This window comes from Camelus bactrianus, chromosome 33, assembly GCF_048773025.1.
Source record: "Camelus bactrianus isolate YW-2024 breed Bactrian camel chromosome 33, ASM4877302v1, whole genome shotgun sequence".
Classification (NCBI taxonomy): Eukaryota; Metazoa; Chordata; class Mammalia; order Artiodactyla; family Camelidae; genus Camelus; species Camelus bactrianus.
In genome coordinates, this window is record NC_133571.1 from 11,015,019 (window position 1) to 11,032,680 (window position 17,662).

The 17,662-nt window shown below is 46.3% G+C and overlaps 1 protein-coding gene across 4 annotated transcripts in view; it reads right to left on the minus strand.

Moving 5' to 3' along the window:
• Positions 1-674: 674 nt before the first annotated feature.
• Positions 675-17,662, minus strand: part of CADM1 (cell adhesion molecule 1) — a 315,921-nt gene continuing 298,933 nt past the window's right edge. For all 4 annotated transcript variants that reach the window (XM_074357171.1, XM_074357174.1, XM_074357173.1 and 1 more), the window contains 2 exons: positions 5,742-5,873; positions 675-3,729 (listed from right to left, as the gene is read on the minus strand). In XM_074357171.1, the coding sequence (XP_074213272.1) occupies positions 3,611-3,729; positions 5,742-5,873 (251 nt within the window). In that variant the 3' untranslated portion in view covers positions 675-3,610. The remainder of the gene's footprint in view (positions 3,730-5,741; positions 5,874-17,662) is intronic.

Here is a 17,662-nt window from a genome sequence, read left to right on the forward strand (position 1 = left end):
GGACCGTTAGGGGCAGCTCCCGGATGATCTGCGCATGTGAAAGGTCAGTCACCAGCAAGAGTGTTTATTGCTCCCTCAGCCTGCAAGGCAAGGCGGACGACAACAGACCGGATCCTGGCAGACACCCAGGCCGGGAAGCCCCAGCAGCCTGAAGGGTAAGTGAGAACAATCTTCTGCAGGCGGCCGGGCCGGTCCTTCGCAGATCACGACGTCTTTTTGTTAAAGGAGAGAGAACTTGAAAGGAAGAAGGAAGGATGAATTGTTAAGACACGAAATCCCAAAGGAAGAGACAGGTGGAGCAGCCAACACGGGGGAGCGGGTGGGGGTGGCGGGTGGAAGTAGGGGAGGGAGGGCAGGAGACCGATGCATCGGAGGGGCTGGTCCCGGCTGGCCCGCCACTGCCGCCTGCGCACCTGCACAGATCGCTGAGTCCACGATGCTGACGCACCTGGCCCGCCTGTCTGCTGAGAGGGGAGGAGAGAGCAAGGACAGGGGCGATAAGTGGAGGAGGAGAGGCGGTTCCAAGCAGCCCAGCCAGCAGCACCTCCTAGCACCTACTGCCCGCGTGCCCGGCCCCGCGCGAGGTCCTAAGGAGAAAGCCGGCCCGGGGACCCATCTTCTCCCAGGCCGGGGTGTCCGTAAGAAGTCCAGAATGAGATTAAAGGATCACTTGGTAACATTAATTTTTTTTTATTAAGAAGACAGATATTTTATAGTACTTCTTTTTTTTTCTTTTTTTTTGTAAAAATGGTATACATGAACCAATACAAAATGGGAATGGGAACACATGGATATGGAGTCTCTTACACCGTAACATCGTTCATGTACACCTTAAAAACAGAACTGGCCTAAAGGGAAAAGTCAGACGTCGGTGTGACTAAAGAACAAGCTTATTTGGCATCAATTATACATCCTTCATCATTTTATATTCCTTTAAAAAACACAAAAAAAAAAACAAGTTTGTTCTTTCTTCACTCTAAAAAAAGTGTTCAACCTGTACAAAGTAATACTCAACAATACATTTCAAACAGTGCACTGTATACTTAAGAAAAAATACATAAACCAATATACAACTAAAATCCATAATTTCCTGTTTTTGCTTTGTTTTTATTATTATTATTTTTTCCAATGTGTGGGGCCTACACTTTGCAATCTACCTGAGACGGAAAACACCAATCAAAACACATGAACCTGAGACATGTCGACATTGTAAGCCATAGAGTCACGCCAGAAGCACTGCACTACTGTACACTTTTCAAACGGAAAGATGGGAGGTCCCCGAATGAGATGCCAATTCTGTGAGTCATGGTAGGTTTTTTTCCTTTTTTTTTTTTTTTTGTGTGTGTTTTTTGTTTTTTGTTTTTTTTTCCTAAAAAGAACAACTGAAAAAAACCCTTTCAACAACATGCTAAATGGTTCTCACCCTTTGATATGATTATACTATGGTCAGAATGGGCGCTAAGGGCTCGGAATAGAGCTGCATGTTATAAAATTCATTGAAAAAGGGATGTTCGTTGTGGCTTTTTGTCTTGGTTAAGTGCCTGGGGATGGGAGAGGGGAAAACAAAATGCTGCTCGATATGGATTTTCTTTTATATACCAGTCCGTTCCCAAAAGGCCCCCGTATTGCAATGGTTCTATCAAAGGTTAAAATAAAGACAAGAAAAATAAACACGCTTTCAAATAACAAAGAGTTGACACTTTTTTTCCTCTTTAAATAAATCAGCGTCAGTTTTTTCCACATAATGTAACAAGAGTAAAAATGCACCTTGCAAAATCCAAAATTACTCACTGAAAATGTTATATAATATATATTTATATATATATATATAGATCTATCTTTTTTTTTGATGCCGTCTTTCCATAGCGACTGGGTTCTGGAGTCTGAAGCCTTACCAAAACATATGGTAAGAGTTTCGTTTTTGTCCTTCAGGACTACTTCTAAATTTCCTAGACGTTTCAGTGAAAATCCCCACATTTCTTTAAAAAAAAAAAAAACAACAACCTGTAAATGCTAACTTGACTCCTCTTTTTCCCAAGGCTCCCCATCTAAGACAGGTTCAAGGTGACTTATTTCAGTAGCGGTGCACTATGGCTGTCATCATGCGAGGGCCAGGAATTTTTTGGCAGGTGGTTCTTAAGGCTGAGGAAAGAGGCCAAGGCTAGTGTATGAAAGGTAAAAAGATAAAAACACTCACATTTGAGTTTTGATTAAGTAACTGAAAAAATCCCTACATGCTGTTTTTCCACCTCGGCTCTGACCTTTCGAGAACTGAGATCGACAGCAGACCAGTGTGAGAACAATACGGGCCCTTCTTTTGTACCTCCTGCCTTTGTCCGGCCAAATCGGAAGGAATGAAAGTTTCACACGGATTTGAGTTGGAAATCCCAGCATGACAAATACCTGTAATATACAGTACATGCAGGCCACATCCTACTGCCTTGCTAACCAAGCACAAAGGAAAAAAGAAAAAAAACCCAAAAACCAAAAAAAACCCAAAAAACCCCTGTCCCATCCAGTCATTCGCACACCATACGGACTTGCTTTTTCCTACAAATTAGTGAGAAGTAAGGCCGATTGGGAAAGGTGGATGGAATCGTTTGGAACAGAAATAACCAGAGCAGACCGATCTTTCCCCCTCCCTACTTCCCCTCCTGGGGCAACTCAAATTTGTCCACTTATATAAAAGGAACAGACCTCACCTGTCAGGTCTGTTTAGGGCACTGAAAAAGGAGGAGCCCTTTCCGCCCCGAACCTTTCTGGACAGCGTGGGATATCTCTACTGAGCCGTCTACAGACACAGAATTAAAGACAGATTCAATCTCATTGTGACACACCTTACTTGCAGATAACCCTGTAATGTAGTTCCACAGCGAACAGAACAGTTTCGAATCACAGTCTAAGTTTCTAGTCTTCGCTGCTCTAAGTATTTGAAAAACGGGCAGCAGCAAAGAGTTCTCATTGTTTGTTCACCCAAATCTTTACGACAACAGAGAAGAATGCATCATGGATACACTAAGTTCTGAACTATGAAATCTAACCTGTGCTGGTTCTCCTTTTATGAAACTGAATTTTGAACAGAAAGCAGTTACTTCAAAAAAAAAAAATCAACAAAATGAAAGGAACAACAGTAACAAAATCAGGGGAGGGGAAAGGATCTAAGGAATCCCAGCAGGCAAATTCCAAAATGGGAGATTTTGGACCATATCCAAAATTTTGGGGGGGAAAAATAAATCCGCACAAAGGAAGGAAGGAAAAAAAAAAAAAGGGAACTCAACCAACCAACAAAAAAACAAGGCACAGAATTTTCTGCAGTCTATCCAAACTAAATCCAAGCATCCAAGTTTGACTTGGTAGGAAGAAATAAAACTTAAAAAAAAAACCAAACAAACAAACAAAAAAAGAGGTGTCAAACAGCAGAATGTACTTTTCAAAGAACATTTCTTTTCTTTTTTTTTTTTTTTACACAGCAAATCCCAAGCCTTCTCAGTCTCGCACCTTTCCACCCATTCATAAAAGATCACACGAATTTCTCGCAAGTTCCAATATCACTGTCTCTTTATCATCTAAATAGGGCCAGTTGGACACCTCATGGAAACAAAAAGGCTGCTTAGATGAAGTACTCTTTCTTTTCTTCCGAGTTGTTCTGTCCTCCTTCTGCATTGATTATAGCTGTGTCTGCGTCTGCTGCGTCATCGGCTCCTTTGGCTTCATGAGTGAAGTATGTACCTGAAAGATGAAGGGGTAAAGCACCGTGACTGTCTGATGGCCTCTGTGCAAAGTGGTACAGAGATGGCAACGTGCTTTATGGCCATCATCAGCCGAAGTGGTGTGCAGGCAGCAGAGGGGAAAAAACAATTGGAAGAAGAGAGCGAGGTGGGTGAGACACATGGGGATCCGGGGGTTCCAAAGGCACCACTCCAACTGAACCGCTGCGATATAATTCAGCAAATGAGACATTAGAGCAGTGATTATGACCAGAGGATGTCAGCAGCAGAAGACGTGAGTGGGAGCTAAAAATGCAGAAAGCTGGAGAGCTGCTGACTAGCATATTAGCGGTAACCGCCCAGGACCAATGGCCACATATGTGCACATACATGGTTACAGACCAAAGCAAGGAAGAGCAATTAGCCAAGACATGAATTAGGGCCCTGCTGCCGTTCTGGGGTCATCTCAGATCATTTATTGGAATCCTCGTCTCCTGGCTTCAGGAAGCAACTGTTGCCGATCCGTGAGGGAGGATGTGCTTGAACTTGCCCAGGTAGGTTTGATTTTTCTTCTGCCTTCCACCTTGGGCTGGGGGTTCCAGATCGAGAAATAATTGGATCTCATAACAGCTGTAATTGAGGCGTGGGATCTGCCTTCAGGAACAAGTGATTCTCGTTCCTAAGGGAACTCGAGCCCGGACCCAGATTCATGGATTTGCTAATTGGCACAGCCACTTTATAATGACAGTAGACAGAACGTTACAGAGTTGGTGACACTCTTATCAGCAAGTCCCAACGGGTCACATGGAGAAAGATAAGGATTGCGCCTCGGTATGAAATATAGGTGGAGCGTACATTGCCCGTCATAATCCACTAACCCTCTTCCTCTTATGTACTGTGTTCTCAAAGATGCTTAAGTAAAAAAAGGCCGGTGGATTTGCTGCGTTTTCAAGTTTTCAAAGTGACAAATCTGAGAAGGCAGGCAGTCAAATGTCCCCCTGACCACGTCCCTCTTCCCCTGGTTTCCCACAGCTGCTGTGCGGACGCCGGCCCTGCTCTCTGGTCTGACCTTCCTGGCTCCATCAGGAGGCTGGGAGATCTCAGCCAGACAGGCTGCCTCCTGGGCGGGGCAGAGGGGACCCACAGGGCTGAGGGCCCCAAATCCGTTCACACTCGAGATGGGCACTTTGGCTTCTCAAGGCGATGGTCAAATCCCTTGGGCCTCCACTGCTGTGCTCACTGGACCCTCCCCAAACCCAAGCTCTATAATCAGGCAGTCTGCCAGCGCCCAGAGTTCACACTACAGCAAAGGCCCGGGAGCTCCCTGCACAGCGCTTGGGAAAAATAACCGAGACAGACAAGGGCCTCCAAAGAAAAGGAAGAATAAATTACCAAGAGGGTAGAAGAGGCTCAGAGCAGCAGGGGGTGGAGAGGAGGAGTGTGGGCAAAGATGATTGCCCATCCAGACTGCACGGTTGATAAGTGTGATGATTAATGGTAATTTAAATCAATTGCACCGATAATTTTAAAAATACATATTTATGTGGCTTTTAAGGCACATCAAACCAAGGAAGTATTCCAGCCACTGTAACCAGCTTACCCAGAGTTGGGGACCAGGGAGCAGAGCCAGTCCACCTGCTTCCCACAAAGCAGTAGATTACGGGTGTGGTCCCCCCCTGTTTCTTGTTTGGGGGTTCACGCCACACCTCACACACCAGCCCCTACTTTGTAATTTTCCCTCTGTCCCCAATGGTGGATTGTAGGATAGCAAACCTAAAAAGCTTTATATTTAGAGAAAAATCCAAATCAAGGCGTGTTGCTCATCAACCCTCGGAGTCTTAATCACCAGCTGCTAAGATTTCTGGGGTTTTTTTTTTTGTTGTTTTTTTTTTTTTCTTCTCCCAGTTTCAGGAATCAAATAGGCTATGTGACCACAGAAACCAAACTGCTTATCAAGGACAACCTTGCAAAGTCCCCAGAAGGCAGAGGGTGTGGTGACACGAGGTCTCCTGCCCACCCAAGCGCCTGGCTTACCTTTATGTCTGGCAAAATAGCGGCCCAGGATAATGAGCAGGCACAGCATGGCGAAGACCACCACGGCCACGACGCCGCCGATCACGGCGTGATCCACCGCCCTGATCGAGCCTTCTTCACCTGCTCGAGAATCTGTTGAAATCAGAAGAGGAATAGGGATGTAGAGCTCATTACCAGACACCAGAAGCCCTGGCGATACTGCCTCCAGGCTCAGAGGCCACCGTCTTTTTTAATGGAGGAATCAGAGCGGACAATTGGGAGGGATCAAGTCTCACCGAGGGAACAGGCCGCCCTGTCCAGTGCTGAACGCATCTGTTCTCCCCTCAAGGCTATTTCATTCTGAGCGGCATCAGATACTAGCGTAGAGGGGACAAATTTAGGGAGCCCCGAGGGAAGAAACAGAGTCTGTCCAGTCCTGACCTGGCCTTGGCGTTCCCTCTGTCTGAATCCAGCTGCAGATCCTAGCAAGGAGGCCGACCAAAGCATGTAAGGGTGCGCATAACGCCCCTTCAGGCAGTCACGGGAGCTGTGGAGGGCAGACTGGAGCATCTTTCTAGAGACGCCCAGTGACCCATTCCCTGCCAGGCACCTGCATGGGAGAAGCAAGGAGCTCAAAAGCCACAGCTGCCTAGAGATAAAACAAGGACTAGAAGACTGGAGACAAGTGACATGCCCGCTACATTTAGGATGTACGAGGGAGTCAGCCTCCGTCTACAAGCTAAAAACCTATTTCAAAAGAGACAGCAAGGAATAATTGTCCATTGCCACTGACGGCTTTCATTTTATTTATTTAACACTTCACGATGCAATTAGTTTTCCTTTATAATCAGCACTCCCTCAGGATGTCTTCTTTCGACTGAGGAACGACACATTTGGCGGGGGAACAACTCCAGAATGAACCCGGGATGAGCTATGGCCATGCAGAATGGATGTGTGGCAGTGTAAACAATTTTAATTTAGGAATGTGGCTACATCACCCCTTGCTGAAATCCTAATGGCAACCGAGATTTATAATGTAGTAAAAAACAATTATTCTCCCGTTGATTAATACATTAACATTTTGGAGTGGAAGCTAAACCACTGTCTTTTTTTTTTTTTTATTGAGTCAACTGCGACACCTCCATTAAAATGATTTACTAGCTGTACCTTACAATTTAAGCACAGCAGCAACAGAAACGGTAAAAATCTTTTAACTTTACATGATTTGTGAAGTCATATGTGAAGGATTTACCATTTAAATCTTTCAGTACAAGAAGCACAAGGCCTATAAATCTGCCCCCATAGCAGTTGCTGGACGCCTAAGAGAAATGCATTTCACCAGGAAGACGGAGAGTGCAAATTCGAGTCAATTTTTAAGAAAGATTTATCTCTGTCTCTCTCCAAAGAACAGAGCAAATCTCTGAAGCCTCCACCTCTAATAATATTTGAAGTTTATCGATCAAGTGTACGATCCGTGACAGCTAAAGGTAATGGTGCTCTTTTGAGCCGAAACCTGATACAACGCTTTCAGCAGGAGGGCATGAATTACACTTTCTATCGATATTTCCAATTCTGCTCCGAGATTAAGTACTGAAGGATGTGGGGAAATAACTCGTGACTGAGGGGTCCGTGAAAAGTGCTTTAATTAAAAGAGCTTAAATTAAAAAATGAAGTATTTAAAGTGTTTCATTAAGTTACCTTTGAAAGGATGACCCCCCCCCAAAAAAAATCCCCAATCCAGACCCAAACAGAAGTGCCAAATCAGAGGCAGCAGCGGGTCACCCAGGACAACCGGATGATGGGAGTTTAATTGGAGAATGGAGATGGGTTGGAGGCAGAGTGCACTGCAGCCAATTAGCCCGCTCCGTGATGTGCCGGCCCCTCCAGCCACATGTCTAATAAGCTCGACTTGAAACGAGGCAGAGAGGAATCTCCCGCCGCAGCCCCAAGAGCCGCCTGCCACACATGTGGCAGCCTCCGTGTCCTGAAAGTCATTTCAACCAGGCAGGACTCAGCTACAGAAAGTTTTCAGAGCCGACAGGACGTGGGCTTGTTAACGGGGTGCACTCCCGTGGGGGTGCCCCTGGACCTGCTGGGGGACGGTGCTGACAATTGGGAGACTCTCATCCCGACTGCACGAATTCAGAATTGCTGGCAGCGGGGACCAAAGTGATGGAAAAGCCAGAAAGTTGTGCCTTCCCGAGGGAGCTGTCAAAATAGGGGATCTTGCAGGAATGAGAATTAACTCATCTCTGATGGCCGCGGGCTTCAGACCCAGTGAGAGAAAAGGGTCTTGCAACTAACTCCCTAGGTCTTAGAACTGGGTGAGAAAAACAAAGTGATGTCAGCTACTGAGGAGCGGGGAAGGTTACGTACAAGAGGCGAAGTGGAGAGAGGCCTCGCCCCGGGAAGACCGAGCAGAGAGAAACTGTCCCACTACACTTAACCCACTCGGGAACACACCCTCGTGTCCACTGTTACAGGACTGCCTTCCCCATGCCTAGGCACAAGAACATTCTAGAAGCCTGGGGGTGGGGGGAGAGAGAGAGAGACAGAGAGAGAGAGAGAGAAGAAAGGAGAGGAGGAGGGAGGAGGGGGAAGCTCTGTGATAAAGAAAAAACCACCAACCAACCTCACAAGGTCTGTATCTATGGGGTTAATTTCTCCAGCCAAAGCTGTTTGTTTGACCTTTGCACCCCATCAACTCTGAGCTGAAGGTGCTCAGTGTGGCTCTTCCCTCCCTGCCCTCCGCCCACCTTAAATACCTGGGTTCTCGCTGTCTTCCCCACCCTCAAGGATGTACATGTTTTACAGATCCTTTTAAGGGTGATCTCTCCGGCTATCTTCTGATATCCACTCTGATCAGAAAGTTTACTACCATCAGTTAATCAACAAGACATCTTCCCTGCCTTCAATGACTGCAGACGGACATATGGGAAGTGATGTTGAATTTACCAGGAACGCTGTGGGTTGCAGCTCCTCCCCGCCTCTCCCCGCCCCAGGCTTCACAACTGATACAGTTGTGGCCACCTCTGGCTCGGCCTGGCCTCCTTTCCAGTCTCATCTCATTCTTTTTTTTGTGTCCTCATGTGGGGTGGAAGGGGAGGGTTTTCTTGATTTATAATACTTTAATTAAACTATCATTAATTTACAATGCTGTGTTAGTTTCTGGTGTATAGCATAGGGATTCAGATATAAATATATATATATATTCTTTTTCATTATATGTTATTACAAGGTATTAAATGGTTCCCAGTTTGTATCTGCTAATCCCAAACTCTTAATTTGTCCCTCCCTGCTTTTTCCCCTTTGATAACCATAAGTGTGTTTTCTATGTCTATGAGTCTGTTTTATAAGTAAGTTCATTTGTGTAATTTTTTTAGTTTCCACGTATTATATTTGTCTTTCTCTGACTTACTTCACTTAGTATGATAATCTCTAAGACCATTCATGTTGCTGCAAATGGCATGATTTCATCCTTTTTTATGGCTGAGTAATATTCCATTATATATATACATATATATGTATGTGTGTGTGTATACCACACACACACACATATATACCATGTCTTCTTTATCCAATCACCTGTCGATGACATTTAGGCTGCTTCCATGTCTTGGCTATTGTAAATAGTGCTGCTATGAACACTGGGGTGCCTGTATCTTTTCTGTTTAGAGTTCCCTCCAGATGTATGCCCAGGAGTGGGACTGCTGGAGCATATGACTCCATTTTTAGTTTTTAAAGGAATCTCCATACTGTTTTCTATAGTGGCTGCACCAATTTACATTTGAGTGGGGAATTTTTAGTGCCACTGATTGGCCCGAGATGGTGGGGGGCACAGGCGAAGGCTGGTTACCTACCCTTAGTTCTGAACTGCCTGTACCTGTGGGCTGGTGCCTGGCTTACAGCATGAAGCAGTGACGCAAGATGCTAAACAAAGAGGCACCCGATTAATGGAGTAGGATGAACACCGGAACCTGACGGCGACACCCACCACCAACAGGGGTATGGCTCCAACAAAGTCCATTGGCCATGTGGCTTTTCCTATTCTGCTGACAAAGCAAAAGCTCTGGCCAGTTCCTTGAGAAATTACCTCTAAGTGAAAACCTTGGGAAAGTCTATGACTTTCACTGTCACCCAAAGGTCCTCTTCCTCTGGGATGCAGACTCTTTAACCCAGGTCTTAGAAACTTTCCTGGGGACCTGCTCTCCAGATTCCGGGCAGCTTTTCTGAATCAGGGAGAGAAGGAGACCAAAGAGCCAGACTCTAGGGCTGCCCTCAGCTTCTACATTGGAAAATAAATGTGGGCATTAAGGCACTTGCAACGGGCCTGATCCTTAGCCACATGGACAGCTCTCCGGTTCAGAGGGAGTGTTTTGTGTTCTCTAAGAGACGAGATTGTCCCCCTCACTTAGTAACAGATGTAACAGCATTCATACCTGTGGGATGAAGTTTTTCCCCACCACCACAAAGAGGAGAGCCACGTTTTCACTTGGGGGTACACTTATGGCATAAAAGTTAGTCCAGCCTTGAAGAACCAAGGATGTCGAGGTGACACAGTGCAGAAGGCCATCTGGGTCACTTCACACGTGACTTCAAGTAACTCAGGCCTTGTCCTTCTGTGAGCCTGATTTTCAGGTGCCCTTTGTAGATGCTGGGAGCATTCATGACAATGCAGAGTTGTGGCCCAGTCCTTCCTGTCCCCACTGGCCTATGCTGTGCCATGGCTGTGGCTCTAAGTGTGACATAAGACTCTCTAAGGACAGATCAAACATGAACTATTTAGTATTCATGAGTGAGCTCTTCTTTTGGCCAAAAGCCGGAACAACGTGGCTCCAGGTGAGAGTTTATGAGCTGCCTGGAGAATGCTAAGTTGGCAACCACTGCTTGGGTCAGAGCTTCAGCCAGCCGGGGTTCCCATCAGCATCTTAGAAACTGTGAGGACAAAAAATGTCAAAGGCTCTCCCGAGAGGGGCGGCCCGAACTGCTCAGGTTTCTTTACGTTGGGCCAGGCGACCCGGCTTGGCCCAGTCCTGTGGGCCACACGAAGGGGGCAGTTCTAAAGGCACTTGGTCCCTAGTGTGGGACAAGGAAAGCGATTGCTATGGAACTTGAGCCTCCTTCCCCTCCCTCCAGGGGACTTCTCTTTCTCTGCTGGCTTTCCCTCCTCAAATGACTTGCCAGCATCTCCTAACGCAGTGCTCCGGCAGTCACGCTGCCTGTGTTACAACAGGGCTCTGGAACAGATCCTGGTTTCTATGGCTACCTTACCACCTGGCATGGGAGGCATGACATAAAGCGCAGTGCGAATGCTTTAACCATGGATCTGTGAAAAGCCTAGACGGCTCTGCTGCCAGAGGCAGAGATCCACAGATAGCCAGGGAAAGGCCAGGACGTTCGTCTCGGCAGACAGGGATGCTGGCAGAGGGGTCGCTGAGCAGACAGCCCACTGCAGCTGCAGCTGGCCCACCTTCAGCCCAGGTCGCACAGACTGAGGACACTAAGATGTCCACCGTTGGGGAGCAGAGGTGTGATATGGTAACATACAGTTACGGCACCGGCGGAGGGCAGGACGGCCACCCCATCTTGGCTTTCCTTCACATTTCAACCTAGGCTAGACGGAGCAATTAAAAATCTCAGGTGAGCTAGATCCTCCCTTGAAATGCACATACTTATTCTTTCCAAAGATGATAAGCTACCAGAGGTCTCATCTTAAAAATTAATACTTCGGGGCTCAAGTTCATTTTGGACGAGGTTAAGCAAGTGGAACCAAGCTTTCTCAGATAAATGCAGAGAAGCAGCATCTGGGCTTGCAATGGGTTGGACCACAGTAACCGCAACCCCTAGGTCAGTGGTGGCATTTAGTAGATGAGCAATAAAAAGTGGATGAGTGAAAAAAAAAATTAATACTTTTGGGGCAGAATGCATGCTTACTTAGCATGAACAAAGTCCTGGGTTCAATCTCCAGCACCTCCATTAAAATAAACAAACAAACAAATAAATAAATGTAATTACCTCCCCCCTAAAATTAAAAAAACAACCCCCAGAAATTTAATACGTCAGACATGGGGGTGGTTCTAAGAAGACTGGTCTTCCTCCCTCTATTTAAAGGACACTTGGTAAGTTCAACCTCCCGCCATTTCTCTGACTACGGTTGGCTGGAGAAAAGTGAGAGCTGTGGACTTTCCACGACAGTTCCATCACTCGCTTCAGTTCTAGTCTTTCTCCTGGGCCGAGGTCGGGCTGGACAAGTCATTTTCTTAGAAACTCTGAGAAGCAGTGTTCAAAGCAGGAACGCTGCCCCCTGCTCCCTAGGGCTGTTGTGATTAGTCCCACTCACAGGAAGCTTAATGACTCCGATGTCATTTGCTACGTCTTGCTAGAAAGAAAGAAAAAGCCTGATGGTGGCTTTTTCCACATGGGAGACAAAACCAGAATCTGACCTCAAAGACAAAACCAAACCAACCTCCAAGCCTGGAACCATCTGAAAAATGCAGCTTCTCATTCACATCACCTATTGGAGCTCCCGTCCCGGCCACAAAAATAAGTGTGCATTTTAAAAAGCACAACTTTATTACTGGAGGGGAACAAACTGAATGGCATGCGCTGACAAAATGCCACATTATTTGCTAATCCTAATATGTTATTCTTCTTTAAGATTTGCTTTTCTCAGCACCAATTCAATTATAGATGCTACAAATCCTTCTGACATTTAATTCCCTCTTGTCAGAGAGTAGTAAATGTATACAGTACATGCACAGCTTTCCCATTAAGATGTTAATATATATCGGAGCACGCTGGCCGCCAAGCAGCATAACCTTTCTTTTCTGTCTTCTTGGGAAGTGGAAGGGAAGGAACAAATGTAAGGCAAGAAAATCGTGGTGATTCCCCTGCAGCCTCCCGAGCATCTGGTACTGCCCCTCGGCTGCATTTCACGCTAGAGATGTCACTACAGCGACACTAAGGTTTCAAAGGGACTAACTAGGTGAAGCTAGTTAAAGGAAAAATGCAGTCATCATCGATCGGCCTCATCGTCCTGCCACCCAGAGCTCCGCACTCCGTCACCCCTCGGTGATGGGGACCCAGGGCTCTTATACAGTTACTGCCTACAGCATCCTCTAGAAACAAGCCCGAACGGGAGATGCAGGAAGGGACAGGGTCTCACCTCCCACACCACCCATGGGAAAGCGCGCTGCACTCGCCCACTGATCTGGGCTTCGCTGCTTTTCTCTGTGAATTCGTGCAGGTCGACCAGCCACTCTGAGCCACTGGGCACAATAAATACAACTCACAGGACTGTTTTCAGAGGCCAGTGTGTTGCTGAATATGAAAGAGCCTCTCTGGGCCGGGGTCTGGCGTATCACGGACACTCAGTAAGTGTTCGCCAAATTGAAAGTCGCGGGAGCAAACCCCAAGCAGGGCTTTATTCCAGTTCTAGTCTTTGATTCAAGGCAAATACTTATCAGCCTTTTGGGGTGAGGGTTTTACGACACACTCAGCATGGTTCTCAGATGGGAAGGTGCCCCGGAAACAAACACTAGCTGAGTTGAAGTCACCAAGCCCCTTCTGTTCATTTATGCAGAAAGGCAGACAGTGTGACTGTCCTGGGTGGAGGTCGAGGTGGTGGGCCAGAAGGCTGAAGGCCACCGAGTCTGAGTTATCATTCGGGTGTGCCATTTAAGTCTCAGGATATCCAGCTCTGGTTGTTGGCTAGACACGAGAAGGTTTTTTTTTTTTTAATGTTGATTTTTCTCCCTTCTCAAGGAACTTGACTTTGTTAATTTAAACAACAGTGGACATTACTTAATGCAACAGACACAATCCTCCCAAGACATTAAGCATCACCAGAGAGACCTCCCGAGTCCTCTCTGTTCATCTCCTAGTGATAAGGACTTAGAGGTGTGACTGCCTTTTCCGTTTTAAGCAACAGGAAGGCACTGAGGATGATACTGGAGTTTTTCTTAAGGGAGCAGACATCTGATAAAAGAGGACAAGGTTGTAAAGTGTTTCCAAATAGACATTTCCCACTGGAATCTCTCTCTGTAGAAAGATGCGTCAGGGGACCTCAGGCATTTGCGGGTGTGAGGATGGATTAATGATCATGGTGAAGTCACCCCAAAGCAGTGTCCAACCTGTAGAACTGGAAGTCACATTTTGTGTTACAGCCTGCCAGCTCTTTAATTTGGAGGGGAAGTTCCTATTTGATGGTCCTCTTCCTCCGCACCAGGGAAACAGTAGCATGTTGGATTATGGAAAGATCAGCAACACTGTGAAGTTCAAACTCATATGGTGGCAAAGCCATCGACAAGGTGGGGCAGACCCAACACCATGTGTCAGTCTACTGCTTCTGTACTGAATGGAACTTTAAGTAAATCTACATGTTTTAACCTTCTGCAACCCAACACTTTTCCATGGCATTTAGGACCCTCTCAGTAGGAAACTGGTCCCATAATTTAGGAGAGTCCATGGGACAATGACACTGAAAACACCTGAGTGGAGTTTAAGGTCTTCTCTGAATGGAAGAGAGCATGAGTCAAGGCTGAGAGCTCTTTCCTGATCGTCAGCACGTGGCTCTGGACCTGATGGGCTTCGGAGAGCCCAGCTCTCCCCTCCTCGTTCCCGGGAGGCACAGGCTGAACTGCAAAGTGTCCAAGAGGGAGAAGATTCTCAAGAAGACCCCAGAACAAAGGAAGTGTGGGTTTCACAGCGGCAGGATAACCCCTTTAAACTAAAGTCTTGTTTCCTATAGAGGCGGGAAGACCATGTGCTTAAATTCTGATTCTGTCTTTTGGGTAAATCATTGCACCTCTGGAGCCCGTTTCCTCCTTTGTAAACCGAGACTGACAACCCTCCCTTAGCAATCTCACAGGAGTTTCATGACAATCTTTCCAGGGCTGCCTCCTTCTCCTCTGTTGGTCTTCCTGTCCCAGTGGATTGTGAAACTACCCTCCACCTCTTCCCAGCCTTAGTCACTCGCGTTCACTTTACCCAGGCTTATTTTTCCTGCGGCATTTGTCACTGTCCGACACTATCTTGTGTTCTGAGCCTGTCTCCCCGACTAGAATGTAACTAAGCGGGCAGGGGCCTGGCACGTGAAATCCACGGTAGCTCCAGCTCCCGGGTGGTCCTGTTCACCATTGCATCCATGGTGCCCAGGCCAGAGCCTAGCACGTAGGAGGAACTCGAGCGATGGTCAAGTGCGTGCAGATCAAATGAGCTAATCTGTGTGCAAGAGCTTTCTGAGCTATCAAGGGCCATACAAATCAAGTTCAGCCAGACTTCAAGGACACTCATAATAACCAGACGGTCTGACATCCCATCCCAGAACTGACCTATGGATCTCACGGCCTTTAAGTGCTTCCATTAACTAAACCCAGACCAGAGTTTTGAGCCCTTGTTTCCTCTGTAATCCACGTAAGGGACAATAGCTGGCTCACCTAGACTATTTCTTAACACCCAGTGTGGATAATCAAAGCCACTCAGAATTAGCTTTCCATCCACAGTTTTCTATGGGTCGTGATGGAGATGTTGATTTTTCCAAATCACTTTCTCATCCTTAGGGCCAGAGTTGAAAACATGTCTTTGGGAAGCATGAGAGCCTGGAATTTCTTGCTGGTGTCTTTGCTTCAAAAGCCAAAGCCTGATGGATTGCTCTGACTGTGCTGGAGGGCCATTCTCTGGCACATTGGATATTTACCAACCTCCGCTAAACAGTCCCTGAAGGCCCTTCCATGGCTGCAGGGAGGGAGGCAGTTGGAGACATCTTTTAAAAGTTTGAAAATAAAATAGAAGGATAAATAGGCTTAAAGCTATTCGATTCCACATGGGTGGCAATAACCACCAGCTGTCACCAGGAAACAGCAGATGTAATTGATGAAACAATTCAAAACTCTTGTGGCTCCATCATCAACAGAGTTAACACCCCAAAAAGTAAATGAAAGGGTTCAGAGTAGAACTGGATAAGCTCCCCAGGTCTGCCAATAATTAAATCACTGAACTACACACAAGCATAATTTCTTAATGCAGATTCAAGAGGAGGATCAGCTGGGCAACTTGCGTTTCTGGGCTGAGGCTGGGGCACCACATGTTGCTTATGAAATTGTCATTAGCTGAGGTGGCAGTGGTGGATGGGGGAGGTGGGGGGCAAGGGGCGTGCAGAAGACAGACCGTCATTATTTCAAAGGATATGCGGAAGCAACATTTATCCATAAGAAGGAAAGAATGAAATTCCTACCCAGATGGGGCAGGGAATGGATGGTAATATTATTCATTACCACAGTTTAGCATTAAATGCGCAACACCTACTCTAATTTATTGATGGACTGTTTAAGACGGGTGTTAACCTGTTTGTCTTGTATTATAATTGAATTCAGTCTCTAGGCTACAGAGATTTGAGAAGTTCATCCTTTCTCAATCAATATGCTCCCCTTCAGTGACCCATTTCAAGACAGCTTCATAAAAAGTAATGTATTTTGTTTTAATAAATTTAAACACTATGACAGCTGCTCAATTTTTATTGGTTGTTTTTTTTTCCCCTCTTCGGATGTCTCTTTGCTGCTGAGTGAGGCCAAACTCACAATCAATAGTAATTGATTAATCAGAATCCCCTTGGAACAAAGGTGCTAATCAGTTTTTGATTAGTTCATCAAACCAGATGCAAAGGCAGCCCAGCCCCAGCCTGAGACCATCCGCTTTCTACTTGACTTACGGCTCCCACGGAATCTGACTGCAGTGTTCCTGGAGGGGGCGGGGAGGGAAAGGGGACAGCGTAATTATTCATTTAACCAAATTATTATGAACACAAACAGTTGCTGGTTTATCGCTCCTGACTCTGGGGCGATTCACAGAACTGCAGGAAGGCTGCATCGGACTTGGTGCAGAGCGAGACCTGGAGATTCCTTAATGGATGCTGTTGGGGGAGGGGTAAACCTGATTTAGTCCTATTTTCCTAAAGAGGAGAAAAACGACTTCCGCATATCTGAGTGATCCTTGTCTGGCTAACGTGCCAAGAGGGATCAGAGCCGAGGAGAACTCGGTCCCTTCTTCATACTTGGGAAGATCCAATTGCCAGGGCCACAGTGTCAGAGAGCTGTTTTATTTATGGTCCAGATCAGAATGGAGGAGATTACTCACATCCCGCCTGACATTCTAAGCAGGGAAAAGGACTTATCTACTCTTATTTCAAAAGAAAATCAGGCTAACGTTTCTGCAATTTCTCTAAATACACCACAGATGAGAGGCAAAAATAAAACATTCCCTTGATGGCCGGCTCTTTCTAATCTTCTATTTATTTATCTATCTAAATTCATCAGGATTTGGAATTCATTTATTCATCCAACAAGTATCAATTGAGTGCTTAGGACACGACAGGCATACAGCAGTGAGCAAAACCAACGTGGCCTCCTGGAGCTTCCGCTCTTGGGGGGGAAAGCCAACCGCTAAGCTCAGACGGGGACACGCTACATAACAGAAAAATAAAAGGCATCCGGGAAGCACAGAGTGGGCAATAAATCTATTGCTTTTGAAAGACAGTGGGTCTGTCTTATTGTCTCATTGGGTCTTCCTGCACCTCAACAACCAGCTATTCCAGGGAGTTGCAGCGAAGTCTCTTTAAAAAGAGGCAACGCGGAACCCTTGTTTCCAAAAGGCTGGAGGAAACATCCACAGTCCTCTGCCTTGGTTCCTCCCGATGAGGAAGGCCCCTTCCTTACTGACTTGTAAGAAGTGACCGATCAAAATGTTTCCGAAGCTGTAGCTGGCTGGCAGTGGAGTCCCATGACATCATGGGAGCTCATATAATTGTTCAGCTCTGACCATTTAAAATCTCTTCTCCCCTCCTTTTTAGGATATGCTTCTTATTCTGGATTAGTAACACCTAAATCCTGGAATCGAGCATGAAGCCTACTTTTGCAAGAGCGCACTGTGCTGTGAAAAAGGTCTGA